This window comes from Caretta caretta, chromosome 10 (genome assembly GCF_965140235.1).
Source record: "Caretta caretta isolate rCarCar2 chromosome 10, rCarCar1.hap1, whole genome shotgun sequence".
Classification (NCBI taxonomy): Eukaryota; Metazoa; Chordata; order Testudines; family Cheloniidae; genus Caretta; species Caretta caretta.
The window spans coordinates 44,252,717-44,279,668 of record NC_134215.1 but is presented as its reverse complement, the minus strand read 5'-3'; the positions used below and the strand labels follow the sequence as shown (position 1 = coordinate 44,279,668).

Here is a 26,952-nt window from a genome sequence, read left to right as displayed (position 1 = left end):
GACTGTCCGCGATTCCATGGTAAGGCTGTTACAGTGCCTGAGAAGTACACACTTGGCTAGTGAAATCTAATTATAGAACACACAACCAATTTGGGGTTTGTGCCCTATTTCCTGACAATCTGCCTTGAGGTTGGCACCCATGCTTGGGAGCCACTCCAGGCAGCCTGACATTCCCTATTTGTGCCTACCTCCTTCACACCAACACCCAGTTCAGCAACGTGCAGTGGTTTTACATTCAGACCACTGCTGCTATACAAAAAATCTTATCTGAACTCTAGCAGACAATAAAATGGAGTTAATTTTTACTCATCCACACTGCAGCCTTGGGTACACGGGTACCCAATCATAGCTATTATGCATTTTAACTGACATAAGTGTTAGTAAACAGCTGTTGTGACTGACCTTCACTCCGTATTTCACTTTTCCAGCATAGTGCTTTATGATAAAAGCAGGCTCCATCACGGCTGGAAATTCAATGTAAGAATTCCCCTCATGCTGACGCTTGAACTTGTCCAGCAGTGTTTGGTTTGTGGCTTGTGGAAAACTGGATAAAAAGGGGAAAAAATGAAGGCAGCTGTGAAGTCAAAGAAGAAAACCACACACCCTGTTGACAGACCATAAATTGTAATGGGGAACATTCTGCTTTTCTCTTTTCTGTGCTTACAGATATTATGCCCAGGACTGAGCTGCATTTGGCAATATATGTATGCTAACGTACACCTGTATATAAATACACACTATATACATTCGATGAAGCTTCCAACTGCAGATTATCTAGTACAGCTAACTGGGTCTAGAATGAATCAATTGCAAAAGTGTAGTCATGCACGTAACTATTTGTAGTAATATATTCATAGTAGCATGATTATTTTAGATACCTGCCATTATCTAGAGGTCAGATATATTTGTCTTCAGCCTTGTGAATGCACAACACATGAGTATATGGCATATTCACACATCTAGAAATGGGCTATTTTAGCTGCATACATAATTTCAGTATTTAAGCTTTTTACAGGTCTCAGTAAGAGGGCATTTTTAAAAAAGTTCACAGAGGTGTGTAAATAAAATCACAAGGCCTGATTTCACCCCACACCAGTTCTACACCAATGTTACTGATTTCAGTGAAGTTACTCTTGATGTACACTGGTATAAATGGATAGAAAAATCAAGGCCATGGCTTTTTCACAGCAAAATGTCAATTCACTGCCCCTTGAACTTTGTGTATTATTTGCTTGCAGTTGAAATGGCCTTTGTCCATATTTTAAAGCTTTATCAAAAATTTAATTAAAATTCTATCTTTTAAAAAAATAAAATTCAAGTTAATCTGCGGTTCAAAAAATACTGCCCTGGACTGCTCTCCTCCATATCTCTGTATGGTGGAACCCTCAGCAGGCAGATCTTTCATTTCTTACATGGAGGGAATCATTTGTCTTTGCAGTACTGACTCCCTGACTTTCTGGGACCTCTGGTGGTGCTCTGTGGGTCTGGGGTTCCATTCTGAGAGAGGCTGCAAACAGTGGGCAGGCTGGGAAACCATTCGTACCCTCTGAGGCTCTGAGGAAAGTCATTGGAAAAGTTAATACAAGCCTACTGCTGTATTCACTTTTACTGCGGGACTCCCTAGGGTCACTAGGGAAAGAGGATTGGGGGAGGTCCTTGAAAGCACACATGCAATGGAGCTGCACTGCCCTGGTACTGGGGGGCCCACTGTAGGTCGCTAGTGAGCCACCAGGTTTGAGAGCAGGCTTGTGGTTTATTCTAGAGAAGGGAATAAACCCTCCCCACCCGCTACCAACAGAATTATCAAGGAGAGACTTTGTCAGTGAATCCTACTAGAGACTTCTTGCCCATGAGCCTAGAAAGTTACATTTAGAGGATTTAGGCCAAAATTCCCACAAATCTGAGAGCTTGTCTACCTGGGAAGTTGAGCCGAATTAACTAATGGCTGGTCGACACTGAAAAGTTACATTGGCATACCTACGTCTCTCAGGGATGTGGACAAATCTGAAAGATATCACTAAGCCAACCTAACCACCAGCATAGACAGCGTTAAGTCGATAGAAGAATTCTTCTAGATATTGCCTCCTGGGGAGGCGGATTAACGAGAGTGATGGGAGAACCCCTCCTGTCGCTGTAGCGAGTGTCTACACTGAAGTTCTGCAGGTATGCCACTGTAGTGGTTTAAGTATAGACTTAGCCTAAGAGTATGCATTTACTGAGCACTAATGGAAACACATTACATCCCTGTCTGGATGCTCTCATTCAAAAGTAAGGGACCTTAGTCTGTAGCAAACTAAGGCCAGATCTGCTCTAAAAAGTTAAGTTGACCCAACTATCGTCGCTCAGGAGTGTGAAAAATCTACACCCCTATGCAACACAGTTAAGCCAACCTAACACCCATGTAGACTGCACTAGGTCGATGGAGCAATTCATCTGTTGACCTAGCTACTGCCTCTGGGGGAGATGGATTAACTACAGTGATGAGAGAACACTGAAGCTGTGCTGCTGTAGCTGTTTCAATGTAGACATAGCTTAATTAACTTTAGAAGCAAACTAAGGCCACTTTACTTCTGAATGAGCACATCCACACAGGCAGTTAATGCACTTTAACTAATATTCCATAAATTCACCTTAACTTTCCTATGTGTAACTGTGTAGACATGCCCTGAGACACAGACCTGGCAGAAAGAACAGAAGCAAAGTAAAGGTAACCTTAGCTGTTCTTCCCTATGATGGGGAGACTCTTGATATAAGTAACATTTTTAGTTCATAGTTTAAATTTTTTTTAAAAAAATTCTCCACTGTTTGCATTACCCTGTTAGATGCAAGCACTTAGACTAAAAAACAATTAAGAGGGCACTGAAATCATAAATAAGTAGAAATAGTGATTAGTGCGTTAGGTATCTTTCTGGCAAACATTACCAAGAAAGAAAAGGAGTACTTGTGGCACCTTAGAGACTAACCAACTTATTTGAGCATGAGCTTTCGTGAGCTACAGCTCACTTCATCGGATGGTTCATACTCACTTGCTTTCCTCATCCAGCAGGTGGAGCAGTCCTGTTGGTTTCTTGCTGATAAGATTTATACAGCCAGAGTTATCTATATAGTCTATGTTGTGCCAGCTGATGCCTTCTGCTCTGTACTCCTCCTGGGGAAAAATCAAAGGCAATAAGAACAGAGAAATTGATTAAAATAAAGTTGGGTTCTGAGCTTACAAAACTCAGAAGTTCTCCTTTTCAAAAGAATAGAGAACAGTTAGTTTAGATGGTAATGAAGCAAAAGGATGTCCCTCAAAATGAAGATGTGGAGGAAGTTAAGGACCCTGAACATGCCATGTCTTTCACAGGTGCTCCATGGGAGAACTTGTAGGTAATGCCAAGGGATGTACTTCAAAGCCAAGAGCAAAAGCTGAAAAAAGAGAAGTACCAATGGTTTTGTTGGAAATTAATATAAACATTTATAACATGATGGAGCTAGTTCTTGGGATGAGGCCATGTCATTATTTTTTCGTTTGCAGAAGAATGAGAGTAAAACAGTTCTTTATTTAAATATCAGAGAAAACTAAAGCATCTTACATATTCAACCACATCGATCCTTAAAATTATTTTAATGGAACCAAGACACTTTTAGAAAGATTCTATTTGTCATTTTTTCCTGAGAGAAACAATTCTTCTCCCTATTTTCTCTCCTCTATACTGTGTGTTTACAGTATCCAACACTGTACCTACTGTGCATAAAAATATGTATAATACGATACACCCATCACTCTTCCATGTTTTCTCAGTTCTGCCTGGTTGCCCCAAAATTATGTGGTAAGTTTGCAATGCTGCCATGAAAATCATGCAATAGTTTACTGTCCACACTCAGACCCACGATGCAATCCTAAAACAAAAGTCACAGAACACACATCCAGTAGGAAATATGGATTAGATGTGGGTTGCTTTTATCTAAATTTATTTATTTATAAAAGAAAACAATAAAAACCTTACTGTTTCACTGGGCCCCAGCAGCTAGGAAATATTGTCTTTAGGATTGAAAAGTAACACAAATAAGAAACAACATCCAACACCTTTGATTTCATTTGAGACATTATAGCACAATCTTGGTAGCTAATCTGTGCCTTGGACAATACTTTACTGCTTTGTTTTGATAACCAGTCACTATTTGTAATTTTATTTATATCTTTATATATCTGATTTATTCCAGCTGAGGATCTGCCCCCTAACTTCCTTTTGGGACTAAAGACTCTGTCTTTTATGGGCCAGATCCTCAACTGATGGACATCAACGAAGATCTGACCCTCCATCTTTTGAAAATAAGATGTCGTCTCTTAAAATAAAATATAGAAAGGTTTAAAACCATTTAGAGACACTAGTTGTATAAATAATTATAACACATTTGGAAATAAATGTAGTCCGTTCATAAAGGGTAATCTCCAGAATATGCTTATGCGTAAACACTTTTGAGTTTTGTCTCCATAGTAGACATATTTTTTAAACTATACAGTGTTGTGTATAAAGCAGCATGTATTTAAACAGTAGACTGGAACCCAGCCAAGTTTCTACTATATTTCTGTAAAGCAGTGTGACTTTTGTTGATTGGGTTAGATCGGGGTGGGCAAACTTTTTGGCCTGAGGGCCACATTTGGTTATGGAAACTGTATGGCAAGCATCTTAGAGAGGTAATTAAGAAAAAGCAGAAAGCATATAGGGAGTGGAAGAAGGGAGGGATCAGTAAGGAAAGCTACCTTATTGAGGTCAGAATATGTAGGGATAAAGTGAGACAGGCTAAAAGTCAAGTAGAGTTGGACCTTGCAAAGGGAATTAAAACCAATAGTAAAAGGTTCTATAGTCATATAAATAGGAAGAAAACAAAGAAAGAAGAAGTGGGACCGCTAAAAACTGAGGATGGAGTGGAGGTCAAGGATAATCTAGGCATGGCCCAATATCTAAACAAATACTTTGCCTCAGTCTTTAATAAGACTAAAGAGGATCTTAGGGATAATGGTAGCATGATAAATGGGAATGAGGATATGGAGGTAGACATCACCATATCTGAGGTAGAAGCGAAACTCAAACAGCTTAATGGGACTAAATCGGGGGGCCCAGATAATCTTCATCCAAGAATATTAAAAGAATTGGCACAAGAAATTGCAAGCCCATTAGCAAGAATTTTTAATGAATCTGTAAACTCAGGGGTTGTACCGTATGATTGGAGAATTGCTAACATAGTTCCTATTTTTAAGAAAGGGAAAAAAAGTGATCCAAGTAATTATAGGCCTGTTAGTTTGACATCTGTAGTATGCAAGGTCTTGGAAAAAATTTTGAAGGAGAAGGTAGTTAAGGACATTGAAGTCAATGGTAAATGGGACAAAATACAACATGGTTTTACAAAAGGTAGATCGTGCCAAACCAACCTGATCTCCTTCTTTGAGAGAGTAACAGATTTTTTAGATAAAGGAAACGCAGTGGATCTAATTTACTTAGATTTTAGTAAGGCGTTTGATACTGTGCCACATGGGGAATTATTAGTTAAATTGGATAAGATGGGCATCAATAGGAAAATTGAAAGGTGGATAGGGAATTGGTTAAAGGGGAGACTACAACGGGTCCTACTGAAAGGTGAACTGTCAAGTTGGAGGGAGGTTACCAGTGGAGTTCCTCAAGGATCAGTTTTGGGACCAATCTTATTTAATCTTTTTATTACTGACCTGGGCACAAAAAGTGGGAATGTGCTAATAAAGTTTGCAGATGATACAAAGCTGGGAGGTATTGCTAATTTAGAGAAGGACAGGGATACCCTACAGGAGGATCTGGATGACCTTGTAAACTGGAGTAATAGGAATAGGATGAAATTTAATAGTGAGAAGTGTAAGGTCATGCATTTAGGGATTAATAACAAGAATTTTAGTTATAAGCTAGGGACGCATCAACTAGAAGTAACGGAGGAGGAAAAGGACCTTGGAGTATTGGTTGATCATAGGATGACTATGAGCTGCCAATGTGATATGGCTGTGAAAAAAGCTAATGTCATCTTGGGATGCATCAGGAGAGGTATTTCCAGTAGGGATAAGGAGGTTTTAGTACCATTATATAAGGCACTGGTGAGACCTCACCTGGAATACTGTGTGCAGTTCTGGTCTCCCATGTTTAAGAAGGATGAATTCAAACTGGAACAGGTACAGAGAAGGGCTACTAGGATGATCCGAGGAATGGAAAACTTGTCTTATGAAAGGAGACTCAGGGAGCTTGGCTTGTTTAGCCTAACTAAAAGAAGGTTGAGGGGAGATATGATTGCTCTCTATAAATATATCAGAGGGATAAATACCAGAGAGGGAGAGGAATTATTTAAACTCAGTACCAATGTGGACACAAGAACAAATGGATATAAACTGGCCACTAGGAAATTTAGATTAGAAATTAGACGAAGGTTTCTAACCATCAGAGGAGTGAAGTTTTGGAATAGCCTTCCGAGGGAAGTAGTGGGGGCAAAAGATCTATCTTGCTTTAAGATTAAACTCGATAAGTTTATGGAGGAGATGGTATGATGGGATAACATGGTTTTGGTAATTAAATATTCATGGTAAATAGGCCCAATGGCCTGTGATGGGTTTTTAGATGGGGTAAGATCCAAGTTACCCGGGAAAGAATTTTCTGTAGTATCTGGCTGATGAATCTTGCCCATATGCTCAGGGTTTAGCTGATCGCCATATTTGGGGTCGGGAAGGAATTTTCCTCCAGGGCAGATTGGAAGGCCCTGGAGGTTTTTCGCCTTCCTCTGTAGCATGGGGCACGGGTCACTTGCTGGAGGATTCTCTGCTCCTTGAGGTCTTCAAACTACAATTTGAGGACTTCAATAGCACAGATATAGATGTGAGGTCTTTTTTAGGAGTGGTGGGTGAAATTCTGTGGCCTGCATTGTGCAGGAGGTCAGACTAGATGATCATAATGGTCCCTTCTGGCCTAAATATCTATGAATCTATGAATATGAATGCTCATGAAATTGGGGGTTGGTGAGCATGAGGGCCCCGGCTGGGGGTGCGGGCTCTGGGGTGGGGCCAGAAATGAGGAGTTCAGGATGTAGGAGGAGTCTGATGCGGGTGGGAGTGAGGGCTCTGGCTGGGGGTGTAGGAGAGTGGGACCGAGGGGTTCAGGGATGGGGCAGGGAGTTGGGGCACTGGACGGGGTCAGGAGTGCTGGCCAATGGAAGCTGAGGGGGGCAGCGTACAGAGCCCCCTGGCTGCCCCTACACATAGGAGCCCGAGGGGGGACATGCTGCTGCTTCTACAAGCTGCGCGGAGCCACGGCACACGTGGAGCGGGGCAAGCCCCGGACCCCACTCCCCGGCAGGAGCTTGAGGGCCAGATTTAAACATTTGAAGGGCTGGATGCGGCCCCCAACCCGTAGTTTCCCCACCCCTGGGTTAGATGAAGGAACAATTATTACAAAGCTCCCTAAGTAGCACGTAATATGTATTTTACAGGTTCCCAATCCACTATTACTGTGTTTTTCATATTGTTAGCAACATTTTTAACTTAAGTATACAAGCTAAATGTGTTCTTTAAACATTTTCTTAAGCATGATCTGTACATATTTAAAAAAGAATAACTTTATAGTTTTTTCCACTAACTAAAGCCCCTCGTAAGCAGGGGAAGGGCACTCCACAATATTAATCTACCTGAGAGGCAATGTCCAGCCATTTCATTTCTGTCCAGCAAACAATGCATATGAGCATTTTTACTGGAAGCCACTCTGCAAAGTCCAAAGGCTGTAGTATGATTTGCTGAAGAGTAATACGCATGAACGTACTTGAGATCAGGAAACTTAACCTCTAGTCCTGTTTCTTAAGAGCACACCACTCTTAAAAAACATCTGTGGTCTGCCAATAGCTCTTGATACAGAATTGACAGGGATGATTACTTTATATAAGAGAGTCTGTGTATGTGAGAATGAACGAGTGTGAGGTGTGCAAGAGATTTTGTCAAGTGCTTTGGGACATTTCTCAATAGTTTTTAACGATGACATCGCAAGGGGGTTGTGAGTTCAATCCTTGAGGGGACCATTCAGGGATCTGGGGCAAAAATTGGGGATTGGTCCTGCTTTGCGCAGGGGGTTGGACTAGATGACCTTCTGAGGTCCCTTCCAATCCTGATATTCTATGATTCTAAGAGCATTCAGGCATGAGGTTGTTTTGTTTTGTATTCAATAGAAGCTCATAAGATTAAGTCTCTTTATATATTGTTTTGGTTTAAAAATGGAGGTTCCCTGAGCAAATAGCGAGAACTGGCAGACTTCCCCACAACTTTCAGTCAATCACTGGGCAACTCAGCTCTCACATGAACAGATATCTGGTTTCCTATTAACAATGCTGTACCAAGAGCTGGGTGGGAACTGGATTTTCCATTTTGTGGGAAATTCCATGACAATTTTTGTTTTCATTCCAGAGTGGAACAAAAAAACATGCATTTCAAAATTCCAAGAATGAACGAAAGATTTAAATGTTCCATTTTGACATTTCATTTTTTTCAATGTGTTTTATAATATGAAATAAAAGAGATTTTGTAACAAAAAAGTAATTTCAAAAGTAAAATCAAAATGTTTTATTCCAAAAATGCTTTCTCTCTTTTCCTAAATGCAAATTCACTGAAATCAACAGTTATGCCAAATGTTTTGCTTTTGATGAATCTGCATTTTCCACAGAAGTTCCATCAGAATATTCCCACCCAACTCTAGCTGTGCATTGTTGATACAATAATAACTGCAATGTAACTAAACCAGATCACCTAAGCAATGGGAATAAAGTCTGAAGGATAACGTTTAATGTACAAAACATATAATAAAGAAAAAATCCCTGAAAAATGTTGCATTAGAATGAAAGAATTTTAGTATTTGAAAATCTCTATACAATGAGCAATGGAATCACATTATAGCAGAGAAGTCGGAAATCAAATACAAATTGCTGCTAAACTATAGACAAATCTTTTGGTTTTTACATTTGCACTAGTAAGTCAGTGAATCCTGCAGGACAGTAAGGCAGAAAAAATCCTGCCAACCTTGAGGGGACACACACTTCTTCAGTAAGTACAAGTTCTTCTTGTATGTCTGTGCATGAAACATTAGCAAGAATGGGCATCATCCATCAACTGCCTGCTTCTGACAGCAACTTAATCAGAAGCAGCACATATGGCTTTCCCTCAGACAATTTAATTCATTCAGGGTTATTTCTCTCTACTATACTCGGAGCTCAAATATTAGGAACTACTGGTGCAGCAGTATTTAATTATAAAAGAAGAGGCTTTTTAGCTATGACTGTGTGTGAGTGGTGCACGTTACATAACCATGAAATAGATCTCAGTGAAAATGACTGCATGCCTAGCCACGTGTTTAATCCTAATAAAAAATAAGAATACTTATTCAGCACTTCCCATCTCCAAACTACTTTGCAAACATTAATTAATTAGTTCTCACAATGTCTGTGCAATTTGAATAAGTACACTCTCTATTTTATAAGAAGGGAAACTGAAGCAGAAAGACTGATTTACCCAAAATCAAAGTCATTTTAAGAATAAAGATTAGAAGTCAGGTGGTTTCTGGTTTCCAAATCTATGTGCAGGGGACAATGTTCCCATCTCCTTCCTTGCCCATCCCCTAGCTATTAACTATTAAAATGTGTTTTCCTTGGTGGCCAGCCCTCTGTGGAGAAAGAAGTGGTTAGGGACTATTTAGAAAAGCTGGACGTGCACAAGTCCATGGGGCCGGAAGCGTTGCATCCGAGAGTGCTAAAGGAGTTGGCAGCTGTGATTGCAGAGCCATTGGCCATTATCTTTGAAAACTCATGGCGATCAGGGGAAGTCCCGGACGACTGGAAAAAGGCTAATCTAGTGCCCATCTTTAAAAAAGGGAAGGAGGAGGATCCTGGGAGCTACAGACCAGTCAGCCTCACCTCAGTCCCCGGAAAAATCATGGCGCAGGTCCTCAAGGAATCAATCCTGAAGCACTTACACGAGAGGAAAGTGATCAGGAACAGTCAGCATGGATTCACCAAGGGAAGGTCATGCCTGACTAATCTAATCGCCTTCTATGATGAGATTACTGGTTCTGTGGATGAAGGGAAAGCAGTGGATGTATTGTTTCTTGACTTTAGCAAAGCTTTTGACACGGTCTCCCACAGTATTCTTGTCAGCAAGCTAAAGAAGTATGGGCTGGATGAATGCACTATAAGGTGGGTAGAAAGTTGGCTAGATTGTCGGGCTCAATGGCTCCATGTCTAGATGGCAGCTGGTATCAAGTGGAGTGCCCCAAGGGTCGGTCCTGAGGCCGGTTTTGTTCAATATCTTCATAAATGATCTGGAGGATGGTGTGGATTGCACTCTCAGCAAATTTGCAGATGATACTAAACTAGAAGGAGTGGTAGATACGGTGGCAGGTAGGGATAGGATACAGAGGGACCTAGACAAATTGGAGGATTGGGCCAAAAGAAATCTGATGAGGTTCAACAAGGATAAGTGCAGGGTCCTGCACTTAGGACAGAAGAATCCAATGCACCGCTACAGACTAGGGACCGAATGGCTAGGCAGTAGTTCTGCGGAAAAGGACCTAGGGGTGACAGTGGACGAGAAGCTGGATATGAGTCAACAGCGTGCCCTTGTTGCCAAGAAGGCCAATGGCATTTTGGGATGTATAAGTAGGGGCATAGCCAGCAGATCGAGGAACGTGATCGTTCCCCTCTATTCGACATTGGTGAGGCCTCATTTGGAGTACTGTGTCCAGTTTTGGGCCCCACACTACAAGAAGGATGTGGAGAAATTGGAGACAGTCCAGCGAAGGGCAACAAAAATGATTAGGGGTCTGGAACACATGACTTATGAGGAGAGGATGAGGGAACTGGGATTGTTTAGTCTGCGGAAGAGAAGAATGAGGGGGGATTTGATAGCTGCTTTCAACTACCTGAGAGGTGGTTCCAAAGAGGATGGTTCTAGACTATTTTCAGTGGTAGCAGATGACAGAACAAGGAGCAATGGTCTCAAGTTGCAGTGGGGGAGGTTTAGGTTGGATATTAGGAAAAACTTTTTCACTAGGAGGGTGGTGAAACACTGGAATGTGTTACCTAGGGAGGTGGTAGAACCTCCTTCCTTAGAAGTTTTTAAGGTCAGGCTTGACAAAGCCCTGGCTGGGATGATTTAATTGGGGATTGGTCCTGCTTTGAGCAGGGGGTTGGACTAGATGACCTCCTGAGGTCCCTTCCAACCCTGATATTCTATGATTCTATGAACCCAAAAGAATATAAAGTACATAATCAAGTTCAGAAACCTCTGTTAAGCCAGGCCACGGATCTAGACCTAACAAGGTTATATCACAAGTGTGTGTGTTAAAGAGTCAAAGGTGTGGTCTTCTACTAAAACATAGGTCGATTAAGCTATGTTGCTCAGGGTGTGCCCTGAGAGATGTAGTTAAGACAACCCAGGCCCCAGTATAGACACCACTAGGGCTTTGTCTACACTTGCAAATGAAAGCCAAAACTTTTGTCATTCAGAAATGACACCCCCCCGCCCCCGAAAGACAAAAGTTTTGTCGATGACAAGAGCTGGTGTGAACAACGCTTTGTCGGCAAGAGTGCTCTCTCCTACCGATAAACAGCAGCTACACTGCGCACCTTTTAGCAGCACGGCTGTAGCAGCACAGCTGTGTCACTAAAAGTTACCTAGCATAGACATAGCCTAGGTAAATAGAAAAATTCTTCCGTCAACTTAGCTGCCGCCTCTTAAGGGGGTGAATTTACTACAGTGACAGAAAAAACCCTTCTGTCCACACTACAGCAACAGAGCTGCGATTGTGCTGCTATACCACTTGTAGGGTAGACATAGCCAAAATGAATTCAATACGCTTAGGGCAGATCCCTTTCAAATAAAAATGAAGTTACCTCCATACAGGTTACAACATACAGACCCTGAGTACTACTTTCCCACTGATCGTTAAGAAACACAGGACTTTTAAACACAACTACTTAAAAAACCATAAGGCCACAAGTCAAATAAAAGAGCAGAGATCCTCTTCACCTACCACGCTGTCCATTTCTGCAGGAGGAGGAGGAGGCCTGGTGAGGGGAACAGAAAGAGTTGCCATTTATGACTTCACTTTCAAAAATGCAGTCCTGGCTCCTATAGGGTTTGAAATTGTTGCCAAAGTCTTTTTGGAAGGCAGCCAAGATAGCAGAACAACAGCTCTGAAATGTGTTTTTCATGTTCATCTGGAACAACCTTCCTTACTGCAGAAGTGAAGTTACTCTGAGGCTTAATAATATGGAAAGTATTCATTACATTTCCACCTTCTCTTTAAATGTTTTTAGCTGTGTATAGAGAAGGGGAGAAAAAAATATTGAGAAAGTACATAATTTTTCTTGATCTTTGTAATATTGAATGAAGCAGCAATGAAAACTCAGATGAGCTAACAGCTTTATAACAGTCCTTGAGCTGCCATGGTCAGCTGACTATTCCCATTAATCCCCTTATGGGTTTTTACCTACTTCATCTATTTATTATTGTGACAATTTTAACAGCTTCTGCATGGCCCTGAGCAAAATGTATAATACAGATATTTAAATTTGCACAGGTCTCAAACTTGGTATATCAAGTGTCAGCCCAGACATAAATGTCTTCTAGAAAAGAGCCTTTGTTCAGATTTTCTTTTTGATATTGGAAAGTAAATTCCTATCGTTTAAATGCTTCAGAAACTGAGGGTATGTCTACACTACCGCCGGTACTACAGTAGCACAGCTGAAGCTACACTGCTCTACCGTAGAGACTTACTACAGCAACAGAGTTTTTCCAGCCCTGTAGTAAATCTATCCCCTTGAGAGGCAGTAGCTAGGCCGACACATGAATTCTAGCTGTGTTTACAGTCGGGGTTAAGTCTATGTAATTATGTCACACAGGGTGTGAAGTTTTTCACAATCCTAAGCGAGGCAGCTAGGATGACCTAAATTTAAGCATAGACCAGATCAGAATGGTTATTCAGTGGTTTCAGACTAACTAAAATAAACAGCTTAGTTTTTCAAGCTTGAACCTTTAACACCTGCATTGACAACTTAAGTCCTCATTATCCACAGCACATGTAAGACTAATGCAAGCTGCCTCATGCTCTTCATTTCCAGTATGCCTCACCCGCTGACCTGGAGGGATGACCGAGATGAGTAGGGAGTTTACTTACGCATTTTATTTATGAGGTTTTGCAGAGCACTCATCATAGTAATACCTGCAGTGGATGTGGAAGGATGAGCTTTGTGGTTAAAATACTAAACTGGGACTCCACTTATCTTGGTTCAAGCCTCAGTTCTGCCACACAGACTCCCTGTGTAACCACGGTCATGTCATTTCATTTATATGGGCCTCAGTTTCCCATCCATAGAATTGTGGATGATAATTCTTCCTTTTCCTACCATTTGTTATTTATATAAGTAGTTCTTTGTCTTTTACTATGTGTATGCAGTATTGCCAACCGCAAGAGATCAAAAATCATGAGTGAGACTCCCCATATCATGAGACTGGCCCCAAATAGCATACAATTTAACTCTCCCCATCCAATTGTTATTTTGTCTCTCTTCTGACTTTTTCACTCCCCTCTATTCCTCTGCTAGTGAACCTGAAAAGTCAACCTCCAATACATAAAATGAACATCTCTCTTAGCTGATCGGGAGGAGACCCCACTTATCCTCTCCTCAACCCTAAGACATGGCAACTGCCATCCATTTCCTAACCTGCCTCAACTCTCTGCCCTCCTATTTTATTTCCTTTGATAAAAGGAGGCCTGGACGGTCAATCATTTGAGAACCACTGACCTAATTACTGCATTATGATTCACACTTGCATACAGAGTTTATATTACTGATTAGGGTTGATGAGTTACAGATACAGATATTAAAGAACTTTGAACTCATGTCAATTATTCATATAAGTGATAATGTCACAATAAAAACATTGTGGGGTTGGATTAGCCTTTTGCAAGAAACATTTCCCTGTCTCACCCCTACATCTCTTCTGTGCCCAAAATTGGGGAGCACCCCCCCACACACATCTCCCCTTCCTCCAGCTGCTCTGGGCCCCCTCCTTCCCATCCATTTGGACCCCATTCTCTTGCAACTTCTAAATCTGCCACCTGCTACCCCTCACTCTCTCCATTCCCCTGTTACAGAGTCTCTGCTGTTCCTCACAGTGTCTGTGTTCTGTTCAGTCCCATGGATCATAGCATGGCAGCCATTTTGCTGTTGGACATGACTTCAATCTCACTGAAAATAGTGGGAAGTGGCAGCCAACTTTATTTAAGGACAGCCTCACTTCCATGTGCAGATAGACTGTAAGGAAGCATGGGGCATTTTGAATAAGGGAAAATTCATGAGCTAGCAGATTTGCTAAAAAAAAACCACCCCCAAAATCAGTAGATTCCTGATAAAATCGTGAGAGTTGGCAATACTGGTGTATGTACTGATCTCAGTTCAGGCTTCTAGGCACTACCAGCATGGTAAAAATAATATCCAAGTAGAGGAGAGGGAACTGGGATTATTTAGTCTGCAGAAGAGAAGAGTGAGGGGGGATTTGATAGCTGCTTTCAGCTAGCTGAAGGGGGGTTCCAAAGAGGATGGAGCTCAGCTGTTCTCAGAGGTGGCAGATGACAGAACAAGAAGCAATGATCTCAAGTTGCAGTGGGGGAGTTCTAGATTGGATATTAGGAAAAACGATTTCACTAGGAGAGTCGTGAAGCACTGGAATGGGTTACCTAGGGAGGTGGTGGAATCTCCATCTTTAAGAGTTTTTTAAGGCCCGGCTTGACAGAGCCCTGGCTGGGATGATTTAGTTGGGGTTGGTCCTGCTTTGAGCAGGGGGTTGGACTAGATGACCTCCTGAGGTCTCTTCCAACCCTAATCTTCTATGATTCTATGAGTGCACAATTAAGTCTCCAGTTAGCCTACTAAGACTGCTTAATTTTGAACCTGAAATTTTCCAAGTTATTCATTAACTATTACACTCATTTTTCTTTTAAATAAAGGGCAGTATTATTTGAAAACCAGGCATTATGCACTCACAGCAGGTACTGTACTTTGCTTAGAGTCTTTATGTGGGCTGCAAATGACAATACCACCAGTCCCATTCACACTGTATATTAGTGTGTCTGAAGAGCCTTGTTTCACCCATGGAACGTTCTTGTATATTTCCAGCTACATCATATGTGCATTATAAGAGGGAGTGTCTCATACAACACATGAATTGTCATGTTTCCATGTGTTGACAAACACATGACTTAATGGCATGGTACCCAAGAGTCCCAGCTCTTGGAGGCAAGTATCCCAGCTTTGATACTTAATTTTATTTTTTTTAGTTTTCATGGTTGCCGAGAAAATCCCAAAGCATGAACCAACTCTACCCTCAGTGCTCAGAAACCCAAATATAAAGGCAAATAAAAAGAATCCAAAACTTATTTATTTTTAAATTTCCCGATTTTTAATCAAATCTCTTGATGGGGGTGGGGTGTTGACTCATGATTTCTGAATGGTTGGGATCAGCAACACTGTTTCGGGTCAAAAAAAGCTGCTGATCTGATAGTTGGCCAGGTATTTCAATTTTTCAGCTTAATTTTATTAATACATTTTTGTACTTGAAAAATCAAAATGCAATTAAAAACCCAAATGTTAAAAACTTTAAGGGTCAAATTCTTTAAATGTGGATGTAACAGGAATGCCCATACTTTCACCAACAAAATGTGATTATCCAATCTATCTGTGAAAAGTTGGTGGATGCAGGTTGTGTATGCTGGCAGATGGCCCCCACTGTGCTCTGTCTTCAAAATATGTCCCTCAAAGTCAAACTTAAATTGATAAACAGCAAGTAAATGCAGAGTATATAGTACTGCTCTGTGCACAAGGGTTTGTCTACACTTGAAAATGTACTAAAAGAGTTATTATGGAATTATTATTCTTGGAGACAAGTGGTTAGGCAAGAATTTCAGCTTTCATATTTAAAAAATTTATTCCAGAATAACTTCCTATATGGACCATTTTATTCCAGAATAAAAGTGTCCATATGTGTGGTCTTATACTGAAATAACTATTCCAGAGCAGCTACTTCGATAAATTTCCAACAAACCCTGAGTCATCCTTTCGGACCCTGACCCTGCAGCAAATACATGACTGCAGAAGAAAAATCACAAAGCAGCATAGTCAGGCAAGTTAAAAATCCACTATCTCAGACTGCTTCATAACTGAATGAAAAGATTCAAGAGATTGATGATTATTTCCTGGGGGCAGGGGATATTGTTTGTTTTTGTCAATGGTATATGTTGTAGGAGCAGCAGTGATCTGTATGACTATGCTATGTATAACCTCTATGCTCAAAAGGTCTGCTACCACCCCCCCTCCTTTTGTCTCCTCTCCCTCTTTGAATACCTGGGAAATGGCTTTTCCCCTCCCCCTCCCTCCTGGAATGCTTGTGAGATGAATGGGCTGCTTCAGAAGAGCTCCAAGGTAGACAAGGTGTCTGGGACTCTAATTAGGCAGTGATCACACATCCAATGCATGGACACCGCCTGCGGTGGAGTGTGACCAACCAGATGCGGCCAAGTCATCTCTAGTCGCAGGCCATGAGGAGCAGGTCTTTAAAAGGGGAAGTGGCCATGTGCTCAAGAGTGCACTAATAAGCTTGTACCCCCCGTGAAGGCCCTTCGCCCGGACCACCTGGCCAGTGGTCCGCTGTGTTGCACTCCATTGTGCCTTGGGAAGACTGACCTTCATTACACCATCCATTGCTGTGCTGTGGGACACTTACCCTGAAGGGTCCTGACATCGCCAGTGCTGTGCCTGTCCTGGGAGCGTGAGTATGTGGATGTGAGTGAGACCCGCCCCCCGCCCCCCCACACACTCCCTTTTCTTCTTTGGAGCTTAGCTTTCAGTGTAATAAATGTGCTGCTTTCTGCCTAACTCTGGTGGGTCATTAGTCCTCCCTAAGCTTAGTAGCTGGCCCAATTTCGGGTAACAGTATAGATCAAATTTACTCAAACTTTTTCATAGTGTGAAATACATTCTTCAGAGAAATATTGCAGCTCATTAGCTTGCTACAGCCCTTTTGAGCAACTCAGGTTGTGCAAAGGATTTGAATTGCTGGCTTTAACAGCCAGCTGGGACTTCCCCATAAAGCCAGACCTACCTCATCGCCCCTTCATTTTCATCAGCTCGCAGAATGGGGGCAAGACGGAGGAAGGGGTGTAGGCAGTATGCACTGCACTCTGGTGAGCCTTACCTATTGAATGGCTCCTTGGTAGTCACTGCATCTGGGATATAGCATAGAGCAAAGTTCAAGTTCCTCTAAAATTACTCCAACAGCTAAATGAGTGACTGGCTGTCTGCAAGATTCAGGACCTGCAACCAAGTGCCCAACTTCTGCTGTGGTGACCAAACAGAACACTGAGCCCAATGTCTCACAGATCACCTCTCCTCCCATCTACAACCATGCAGATCACCTTCTCTCCCACTCATGATCACCCAGTGATCTTGTGGCAACTACAGCTATTGTTTACATGAAGATATGTTATTAGAAGCATGTTTCTGTAATTTTTACCAGTGCTCTATGCAATCAGTGATTTGCATTTCTTGAGGAAAATAATCCCACTTGTGATTTTCTCTTCATGTAATCTCCCATTCTCATCTGTTTTATTAATCTCTCTCCCGCACACACAGTGTCTTGGACTTTCTACCTCCTGGTCCATTTCTCATCTACTCCCACTATCCTACCAAATAGCTCTCCTCTCACTGTAGACATTTTTTGTCCAGTTGATTGTTTCCTTATCTCCTGGACATTCCTCCTCAGCAGGTTGCTCCAGACCTATTGGCAGCCCTGTCCCCTCTTTTGCTGGCAGCCCCGTCCCCTCTTCTGCTGGCAGCCCCAGTTCCACTGGTGGTTCGGTTCATGAGGGTGACTCTTGTTTCTTTAATAGCGGACCCTCATACTGGAAAAAGCTCCCTCTCCTTTTTTCTAGCTGCTTTTCCTGGTGATTGGATGTCTTTAGAAACAGAACCAAGCAGGAGCCACAACCATGTGACCAACAAGTATTTCTTGGATCACTGTCTGAGAATCACTGGTATAAAAACAACCTTTACATTATACAGTAATCGTTATATTAGAGACTTTAGGTTATTTTTCATTGTCTACCTTTTCCCCTTTCTTGTAGACAATATTATCTGGGTTGGTTTGTTCCGTCTAATTTTCAGTTACTTGGCTCAGGTACGGCAGAGTTTATTTTTCTGCCTTCATTGTATGTGCTGTACCCAAAAATAATTTCTAGACCACATAGTGTCCTGCCTGATGTCTGCAGAGGACAACAGAAACCCATATACCCAGGATTGGCCGGATTAAGATCTCCAGAGATCTTTTATACTAGAAAATTATTTCTGAAGAATTCAAATAAGATCAAGCTTAAGTTGATTGGGAAAAGATTTAAGGTAAACTGAAAAAAACCCAAAACGCATTCTTAAAACCTAAGTATAAGCGTCCACAGAGGTATTTATCCAGGTTTAATTAAATCCTTTAAAATTCATACTTTTAATTAAATGCTGCATACAGAAAAACATATTTCAGCATTTATAGATGTAAAGGAATCCTCTGGAATGCAGCACCCTCTGCCTTAACAGATAAAAGATATCTTTAATAGACATATTATGCCCCCATTCACTTCAATGGAAAAGGTAATGCCAATTAACTACCTATAAACAAGGTGGATGAAGAAATCTCTTTTATTGGACCAACTTCTGTTGGTGAGAGAGACAAGCTTTTGAGCTTCACAGAGCTCTTCTTCAGCTCTGTGTAACCTGAAAGCTTGTCACTCTCACCAATTGAATAAAACACATTACCCCACCCACTTTCTCTCTATAATATCCTTGGACACAACTACACTGCACACCTATTGAAATGTCAGCTCGCTGACACTAGCCTGCTTGAAAAGAGGAGTCCCCCCCTTAGGCCAGTATAGCTGCACCAGAAAATTCCCCTAGAGGAGATGCAGCTTATACCAACATAAGGGCTTTTTAAAGCTGGTATAACTACATCCATACTAAGGCTTTTTTCCAGAATAAAACTGTCATACAGAATCATACCCCTAATTCACATTATTATACCTGCAAAAATTACTGGTGTTGGATTCTGGTTTTTGGATTCCTGATGCTTTTTCCACGTTTTGTTTTTAAATTTGACAGAAACCTGACCTGGCCCACAATGTGAGACACAGAAGGTCCTGCACTGCAGGTCTGCTGAAGAACAGGTGTGCTTTGGCTCTGCACTCAGCACCCAAGTTTGGAATTGGGCAAAGAGAGCTCAGTGCAGAGTCAAAATAGCCCAATCAGCTTTTTCAGAGTCTAGCGCTCAATATTGCTAGGGTATCTGCTATTTTACTATAACCATGCAGTGACAGAAACTACTGACCATTCCCCAGATAACCCACAAAGCAGCCATGAGATCAATGCCTCCCAGTTCACTCACTCATCCAGCATTTACAAGGGAGTGGGTTAGTGCCTCGCTCTCACTACTAAGTGGGGGGAAAAAAATCTTGATTTAATTCAGTAGTTGGAGAAAGATATGGCCTAAGCAGGGGAGCATGGGTTGATTTATAGCATTAAGGAGGACAGGACCTTGACTGGGTTTTGCCTGCCTGACAAGCGGCAGCCTTAAAAGCTCTGATCAAGCCAAACTCTCAAATCACCAGATTTATCTGAATGTTGTGCTGCAGGAATACAGGTGTAAGGCCTTAACAAATAATTGAAAGCCCTGTAATATTTGCACCAAATTTTGACATGTGTGCATCTAAGTGTGCGATGCTGATTTAGGCATGCAAATCTATCATGGCTGCCAGCTGGGGTTGCAGGACCCACATAGGTAGGCATGCACACACCAGGGATGTGTGACTACACTGAGCACCCATATAAGTTTGAAAATGTGGGTTTTGATTTTGTATGGTTTTGAACATGAGACTTTTTTTTTTTTTGGGAAGACGGGACTGGACCATCTCTGCAGGGAACTTTAGGTGGAAATGATTCCATCATGGTACAGAAGGATTTAAAAGCAAGCCTGACTAAAAACAAAACAACAAAACTAACATTCATTCACTTTAAACAATGGAGTGTTTTCATATGTTCAGTGAATTTCACTGAGGAAAGAATCATTTTACCCAAAAATGTTATGCAGAATCTGGGGTAAAAATTTCTAGTCGTTTTACTTCCAAGTCAAAATTAAAAGAACTACAATAAAGAAAAATATCTTGGCCAAATGTCTACTAAAGAAAAATAATAACTGTCTGTAAGTGATTGTAGAGTGCAAACACCTAGGAGAAGACAAATATTTTCAGGTGGTAGGAGCAGATATAATGAGAAGTATCAGGTGCATTTTAGAAAACATATGCTGAATATATATATATATAAAAAAAAGTCTTCCTGGCAGGGAATATATATATATATATATATATATATATATAAAAAGTCTTCCTGGCAGGGAAGTGAGAAGTGACAGAAGACCCATCACAGTGGATGTAACCTAATAGGTCTTTTCTATCTGTAATTGTTATGATTCATAACTTGAAGAAATCAACTCCACTACCTTGATGGAACAGCGGGATCAGTTCTATCTACGATATTAGTAGTCAGACTTTGATTTAGTTTTTTAAACACAGATAGAAGTATTCCCTAATCCACAGAATAATTAAGGGAACATATATTCTGGATTAGCAAAAAACACGAAACTAACAACTCCTCTGAGGAAGTGGTCTGATGCTGGAAAACAAACTTGGTGTACACAAGCACATGTTTCAGAGGAACAGCCGTGTTAGTCTGTATTCGCAAAAAGAAAAGGAGTACTTGTGGCACCTTAGAGACTAACCAATTTATTTGAGCATGAGCTTTCGTGAGCTACAGCTCACTTCATCAGATCAAGCACATGTGTGCATTTGGGGCAGAAGGTGAAGAGTGCAGGGTCCAGATAGTTTTATCTGTCTGACTGTGCTTATCTGTTTGATTGTGCTTTAATCTGGTCACTTTTCTAATCTCAGATGAGTGGAACATATCACTACATATTTTTTTTAAAATCCACTACAGCCTTTTGAATGAGATATAAAAATCAGTTCTTGACTGTGTGTCAATTAAAAATGGACTGCAAATAAAAAATGAATGAAGAGTTAAGAATTCTTCCATCAACCTAGCCTGAGTGTCTTCCATGTAAAATCAATAGTAAGAGAGGACTGCACTGATTCTCTGGCTCTTCTCCCTTTTCAGGGTAAAATACCGGTTGAGATATTTTGTTTTGGTTGGTTAGCTTGTTACAGCTTTTATTTTTGGGGGATGGTGTTTGAGCAGGTGGAGGAGGGTGAGTAGAAGATGGAGTCAATGTTCTGAATGTCATCCTTGCTATGGTGAAAAGGCTTTTTCAAAGAGGAAAGTTTTTCAGCATTTCCTGAAGACTGCTGGACTCACCTAATCTCCTCTGGAAGTTCATTTTGCAGCCAGTGCCCCTTGCCTAAGAAACTTTGTTCTAACGCATTTTCTCTAAAGGTTTGTGAACTGAAACTATCTCAGCAATTTACAGAGTGACATTCAATCTTTAATATTACCTGGGGCATGAGCCATTAATTGCTTTGAAGATTTGGACCAAGGCCTTAAACTGGCATCTAAAGCTGATTGAGAACCCTAAGAGAGACAGGATACTGGACTAGATGGTGATACAGTACGACAACTCCTATGTTCTCTCTAAACAGGGTATTTTTCAGCTTTCTTTGAAACAACACTTTAGTTTTAGACTTTCTGGTGCTGTTATTAATCTATACAGATTGGTATGGCTTGGGGCTTCATTGTCATTTGAAAATTCGCCTTTAGGTAATACAGATGTAGGAGCAACCAGTTAGAGCCCCCAGGCTTAAAGAGGAGGAGGCTGCTGGCAGAGCATTCTCCCTGAAAAATCCTAAACTTTGAGGCATGCTAGCTTCTCAGGCATGCTGCAAGAATGATCTTCCTTCTCCTCCTCCCCATACCCAGTTAGGGGTGAGCGGGTGGTTATAATGAGGAGTTATAGTTTACTGATTATTATGGGCAAGTGCACGATGGTGTGAGCAGTCCATTATGTAATATATGGAGACATTTACTTTTGTATTGTATATTTTAACTTTGTAAAAGCACATAAAAAGACAGTGAAAATACAGTGAAATAAAAAAAATCTTTGTATAGAATGATTTTCAAAGTAGAGCATGCTTTGTTTTCTACAAACACGGAATATAAAATATATATTATTCCAGAGCTGCTTGAATAGATCAAAAGGTAGAGTAAAAAAATCAGTCAGTTATTCACATCCTTCCCTGCATAAGTCATCACAGTTTACATGGCAGAGTTTATCATCTCACACTTGTAGCACTAAGGGCTTGTCTACACATGAAAGTTATTCCAGATAATATTAAGGGTGCAATTTAAGGGTGAAACCGCTATTCTGGAAAAACACCACGTGTAGACAGTTTTACTCCAGAATCACTTCTACTTGATTAGTTTAATCCACCTCCAAAGAATAACTCATGTGTAGACAAGTCCTAAAACGTTAGCTGCAGTATCTGTGTTTGGTGAAGATCATTTATTGCTTCAGAACACAGAAGCCAGATCCCTTCAGATAGCTCTTTCTTTCCTGAAAATTCAACAGTAACTTCCAAAGAGTAGGACCCTCTTCCCCTCCCTGCCGTGACACCTCTGCTTTACTCTCAGACAGCATTTGATCTGGACAAACTGGAGAAATGGTCTGAAGTAAATAGGATGAAATTCAATAAGGACAGATGCAAAGTACTCCACTTAGGAAGAACCAATCAGTTGTACACATACAAAATGGGAAATGACTGCCTAGGAAGGAGTACTGCAGAAAGGGATCTGGGAGTCATAGTGGATCACAAGCTAAATCTGAGTCAACAGTGTAACACTGTTGCAAAAAAAGTGAACATCATTCTTGGATGTACTAGCAGGAGTGTTGTAAGCAAGACACGAGAAATAATTCTTCCTCTCTACTCTGCTTTGATTCGGCCTCAACTGGAGTATTGTGTCCAGTTCTGAGTGCCATATTTTAGGAAGGATGTGGACAAATTGGAGGAAGTCCAGAGAAGAGCAACAAAAATGATTAAAGGTCTAGAAAACATGACCTACGAGGGAAGATGGAAAAAACTGGGCTTGTTTAGTCTGGAAAAAAGAAGACAGAGGGGACATGATAACAGTTTTCAAGTCTGCAAAAAAGGTGGTTACAAGGAGGAGGAAGAAAAATTGTTTTTCTTAACCTCTAAGAATAGGACAAGAAGCAATGGGCTTAAATTGCAACAAGGGAGGTTTAGCTTGGACATTAGAAAAAACTTTAACTGTCAGGGTGGTTAAGCACGGGAATAAATTGCCTAGGGAGGTTGTGGAATCTCCATCATTGTCTAGCCTGCTCTTAAAAATCTCTGAACACATGTTAGGAATGGTCTAGATAATACTTAGTCCTGCCATGAGTGCAGGGGACTGGACTAGATGACCTCTTGAGGTCCTTTCCAGTTCTATCATTCACAACGGAAGGGACTAGTAAATAAATCTCCTTTAAGAAAAGGAGTACTTGTGGCACCTTAGAGACTAACCAATTTATTTGAGCATAAGCTTTCGTGAGCTACAGCTCACTTCATTGGATGCAGTGAGCTGTAGCTCACGAAAGCTTATGCTCAAATAAATTGGTTAGTCTCTAAGGTGCCACAAGTACTCCTTTTCTTTTTGCGAATACAGACGAACACGGCTGTTACTCTGAAATAAATCTCCTTTAATTCTCTTTCCATCCTGTAGCCTATTTCCCCAGCTTTTCCTGCTTTGGGATTTAAAAACCCAAGTGCTTAAAACCAACTTAAATACCTATAAAGCTATAAATAGCCACAAATGAAAGCTTAGGCTCCATAAACCAAAATATATAAATTGTTTCTCTTTTTGAAGTCAGACACAGATTATGTTTCCTGAGGCTTGGATAGCAGCTTACTGCCAAGCCTTCAAATTCAATCAGCCAGCCAAAAATGTACAAATAGCCACTCAATATGAACTTGATCAAAAATCCCAGCAAAATGAACACTGTTCTTCTGATCATCATATACCAAAGAATATTCAACTTCTGGTGCCATCTTCAGCAAACACTCCCTTCACCTCAAAACACCGAAGGATAAAAATTGAATCCAAATGAAGTTAGGATCCTCTCCAATATACAGTATATACAATTGCTCTCCAGGCTCAACTCCTCCCATCTCTGGACCAATGGAGCAAACAACCCTGCTTAACACCAAAAAAATAAAAACATAAAATGCCCAAGATGCTACAAAAGGAGCAACAAGAGAGAGTGTTATAGAACCCAGGACAGAATAACCACACTAGCAGATACCTCACCACAGCAAAATGTGCAATTATCAGATTCTGACAAAAGACAGAATCAGAGATCATAGGCTATTGGTGGACATTGGGTGGCACGAAGCAGTCTAAACCCAGAGAAGGTGACTATGTAGTCAATAGAAAAGGAGTACTTGTGGCACCTTAGAGACTAACAAATCTTTTTTGCGAATACGGACGAACACGGCTGCTACTCTGAAATATGTAGTCAATGTGACAGAGGAGAGATAAGACAGACTAATTTCCACCCCTATTTCCCAAACAGAAGGAAGCACAAGAGAGAGTGTCTTCAATCTGTCAGGAATAATAAAAGACATCTCACCAAAAGCAGCAAGAAAAAGTTGTGCCTGACACTGGGAGAAAGGAGATACACAACACTGTGCTATGGAACCACCTGCCACCATGGAGTCACAGACAGTCCCCCATGAGTACTCTGATCTATCTCCCCATCCAGATAAGCTTGCCATTGTGATACATGGTCTTTGTACCAAAAATTACAACGATATTTAGGTAACTCCCAGTCCCACAGGACCAATAACTTACACAAGGTCAACTGCACTTAAATCTTACACCAAAGACAACGCTTATAGCCAATCTTATAATAAACTATCTAAGGATTTATTAACTAGGAAAAGGAAATAAGAGTTATTTTGAAGGTTAAAGCAGATAAACATACACAAACAAATGAGTTACAGTCTTAAGTTTCAAAAGCTAATAGAAGCTTCTATAATAGCAAGCAATATATGACCTTTAGGGCTAACCCAGGCTAAGCGGCTGAGGATCCCTCACTTATGCATATCTTCTATATTTCACACTTGTTAATACTTCTCTCGTCTGGTGATTTACATAGTCTTAGGGACTCATAATGCAAACACTTAAATATTAACTTATAATATGGGATACAGATCTTACAAGTTTCAGAGGAACAGCCGTGTTAGTCTGTATTCGCAAAAAGAAAAGGAGTACTTGTGGCACCTTAGAGACTAACCAATTTATTTGAGCATGAGCTTTCGTGAGCTACAGCTCACTTCATCAGATGTTTACCGTGGAAACTGCAGCAGACTTTATATACACACAGAAATCATGAAACAATACCTCCTCCCACCCCACTGTCCTGCTGGTAATAGCTTATCTAAAGTGATCAACAGGTGGGCCATTTCCAGCACAAATCCAGGTTTTCTCACCCTTACAAGGGAGATTAATGTATGTAGCAACTTACAAGCTTTCAAAAGTCTAAACATGAAGTACATTTTTAGAGTTCTAATACTTAGTTTAACAACACTAATACACAGATGAAACAGACTAATTCCAGCTACGCATTTGTCAGCATTCAGTTGAGACATGGGGGCCCTTGGCATGAGCTGGCACCTGGCTTGCCAGCATCACAGACAGTTAACATTATGGAATGCTTTTGTCAAATATCCTTAGATAGGCATTTTGAGTTAGCCAATGAAATGGAATCCTCCTAACATCCTTCCACAATTGTGCAATTAAGAAAATTCTCTTAATATGATGAATTCCAAAAATGGAAAAAACATCACAGAGCTCTTACTCCTGCACAAATGTGGTCAATGTCTATCCTTGCAATTGCTGGCTTTATCCTGTACGTTTATGGGCCACAGATGATACACATGCCTTAAGTTCTTGAAACCACTCCAGAGGAGAGTGCCAGAGCTGAAGAAGCCAATACTTTCATTTATGAGGTCATCAACTATTTGTTGTTTATTTTAAGTGAGTAAGTAGAAAACATATTTATATACATGACCATTTAATTTCTATTTTTTTTTTACAACCTCCACCTGTAAAATATACACGTAGACATACACATACACGGTATAAATACATACAATCTACAAACAGGTTTTATAAATCAGTTTGTTAATTATACCATCTGGTAATGAGCACTTTCTGATAAACAGCCTTCATGCACATTTCTTTTATGTTCCATTCTAGTTATAAACTGACTGGCTTCCTTTAACTCACCCACTTTATCACTAGCCACCTCTCTCTCTTTGGCAAGAAAAATGCTTAGCTCTTGAGAGCAGTTCTGTTTCTCTCATCTCTAAATTGGCTTGGAGTTGTTCATCACATCATTCAATGGCAGGCGTTTTCAGCTCCAAGGCTGTGGCCTACAGGCTTGTCTCTAGGAGAACTAATAGGGAAGATCATGGTTTTGCATTCTAAGAAAAGTGAAAACAAATTAAGCCCAGAACAGCATGCTAGTAGTTTCTCATTTTGGGGCTGTGGGGTCCCCATTAAATCTGTCTATGGAAACAGGCAGTCCTATGTGAAAAAGTAGGGAATTCCCATTTTAAGGCCCTCTCTGAAACATCTGAAGTAACCATTCTTCTGTCATTAAATCACTCTTGGAACAGAGAGAAGCAGCAAGTGAAAGTCATTAGAATTAGTGTAAAGAATTTTACAGAAACCACTTGGTTGTATATAATTTTTCAAGTGGGAGTAAATCAGCCAGCAGCTTTCTCCTGTGGGTGACAAATACCATGTATGCACCTAATT

At 40.8% G+C, this 26,952-nt stretch overlaps 1 protein-coding gene across 12 annotated transcripts in view; it reads right to left on the bottom strand.

Moving 5' to 3' along the window:
* Positions 1-26,952, bottom strand: part of MYO9A (myosin IXA) — a 469,743-nt gene that overhangs the window by 102,708 nt on the left and 340,083 nt on the right. For all 12 annotated transcript variants that reach the window (XM_048865609.2, XM_048865604.2, XM_048865610.2 and 9 more), the window contains 2 exons: positions 3,027-3,148; positions 403-544 (listed from right to left, as the gene is read on the bottom strand). In XM_048865609.2, coding sequence (XP_048721566.1) covers positions 403-544; positions 3,027-3,148 — 264 coding nt within the window. The remainder of the gene's footprint in view (positions 1-402; positions 545-3,026; positions 3,149-26,952) is intronic.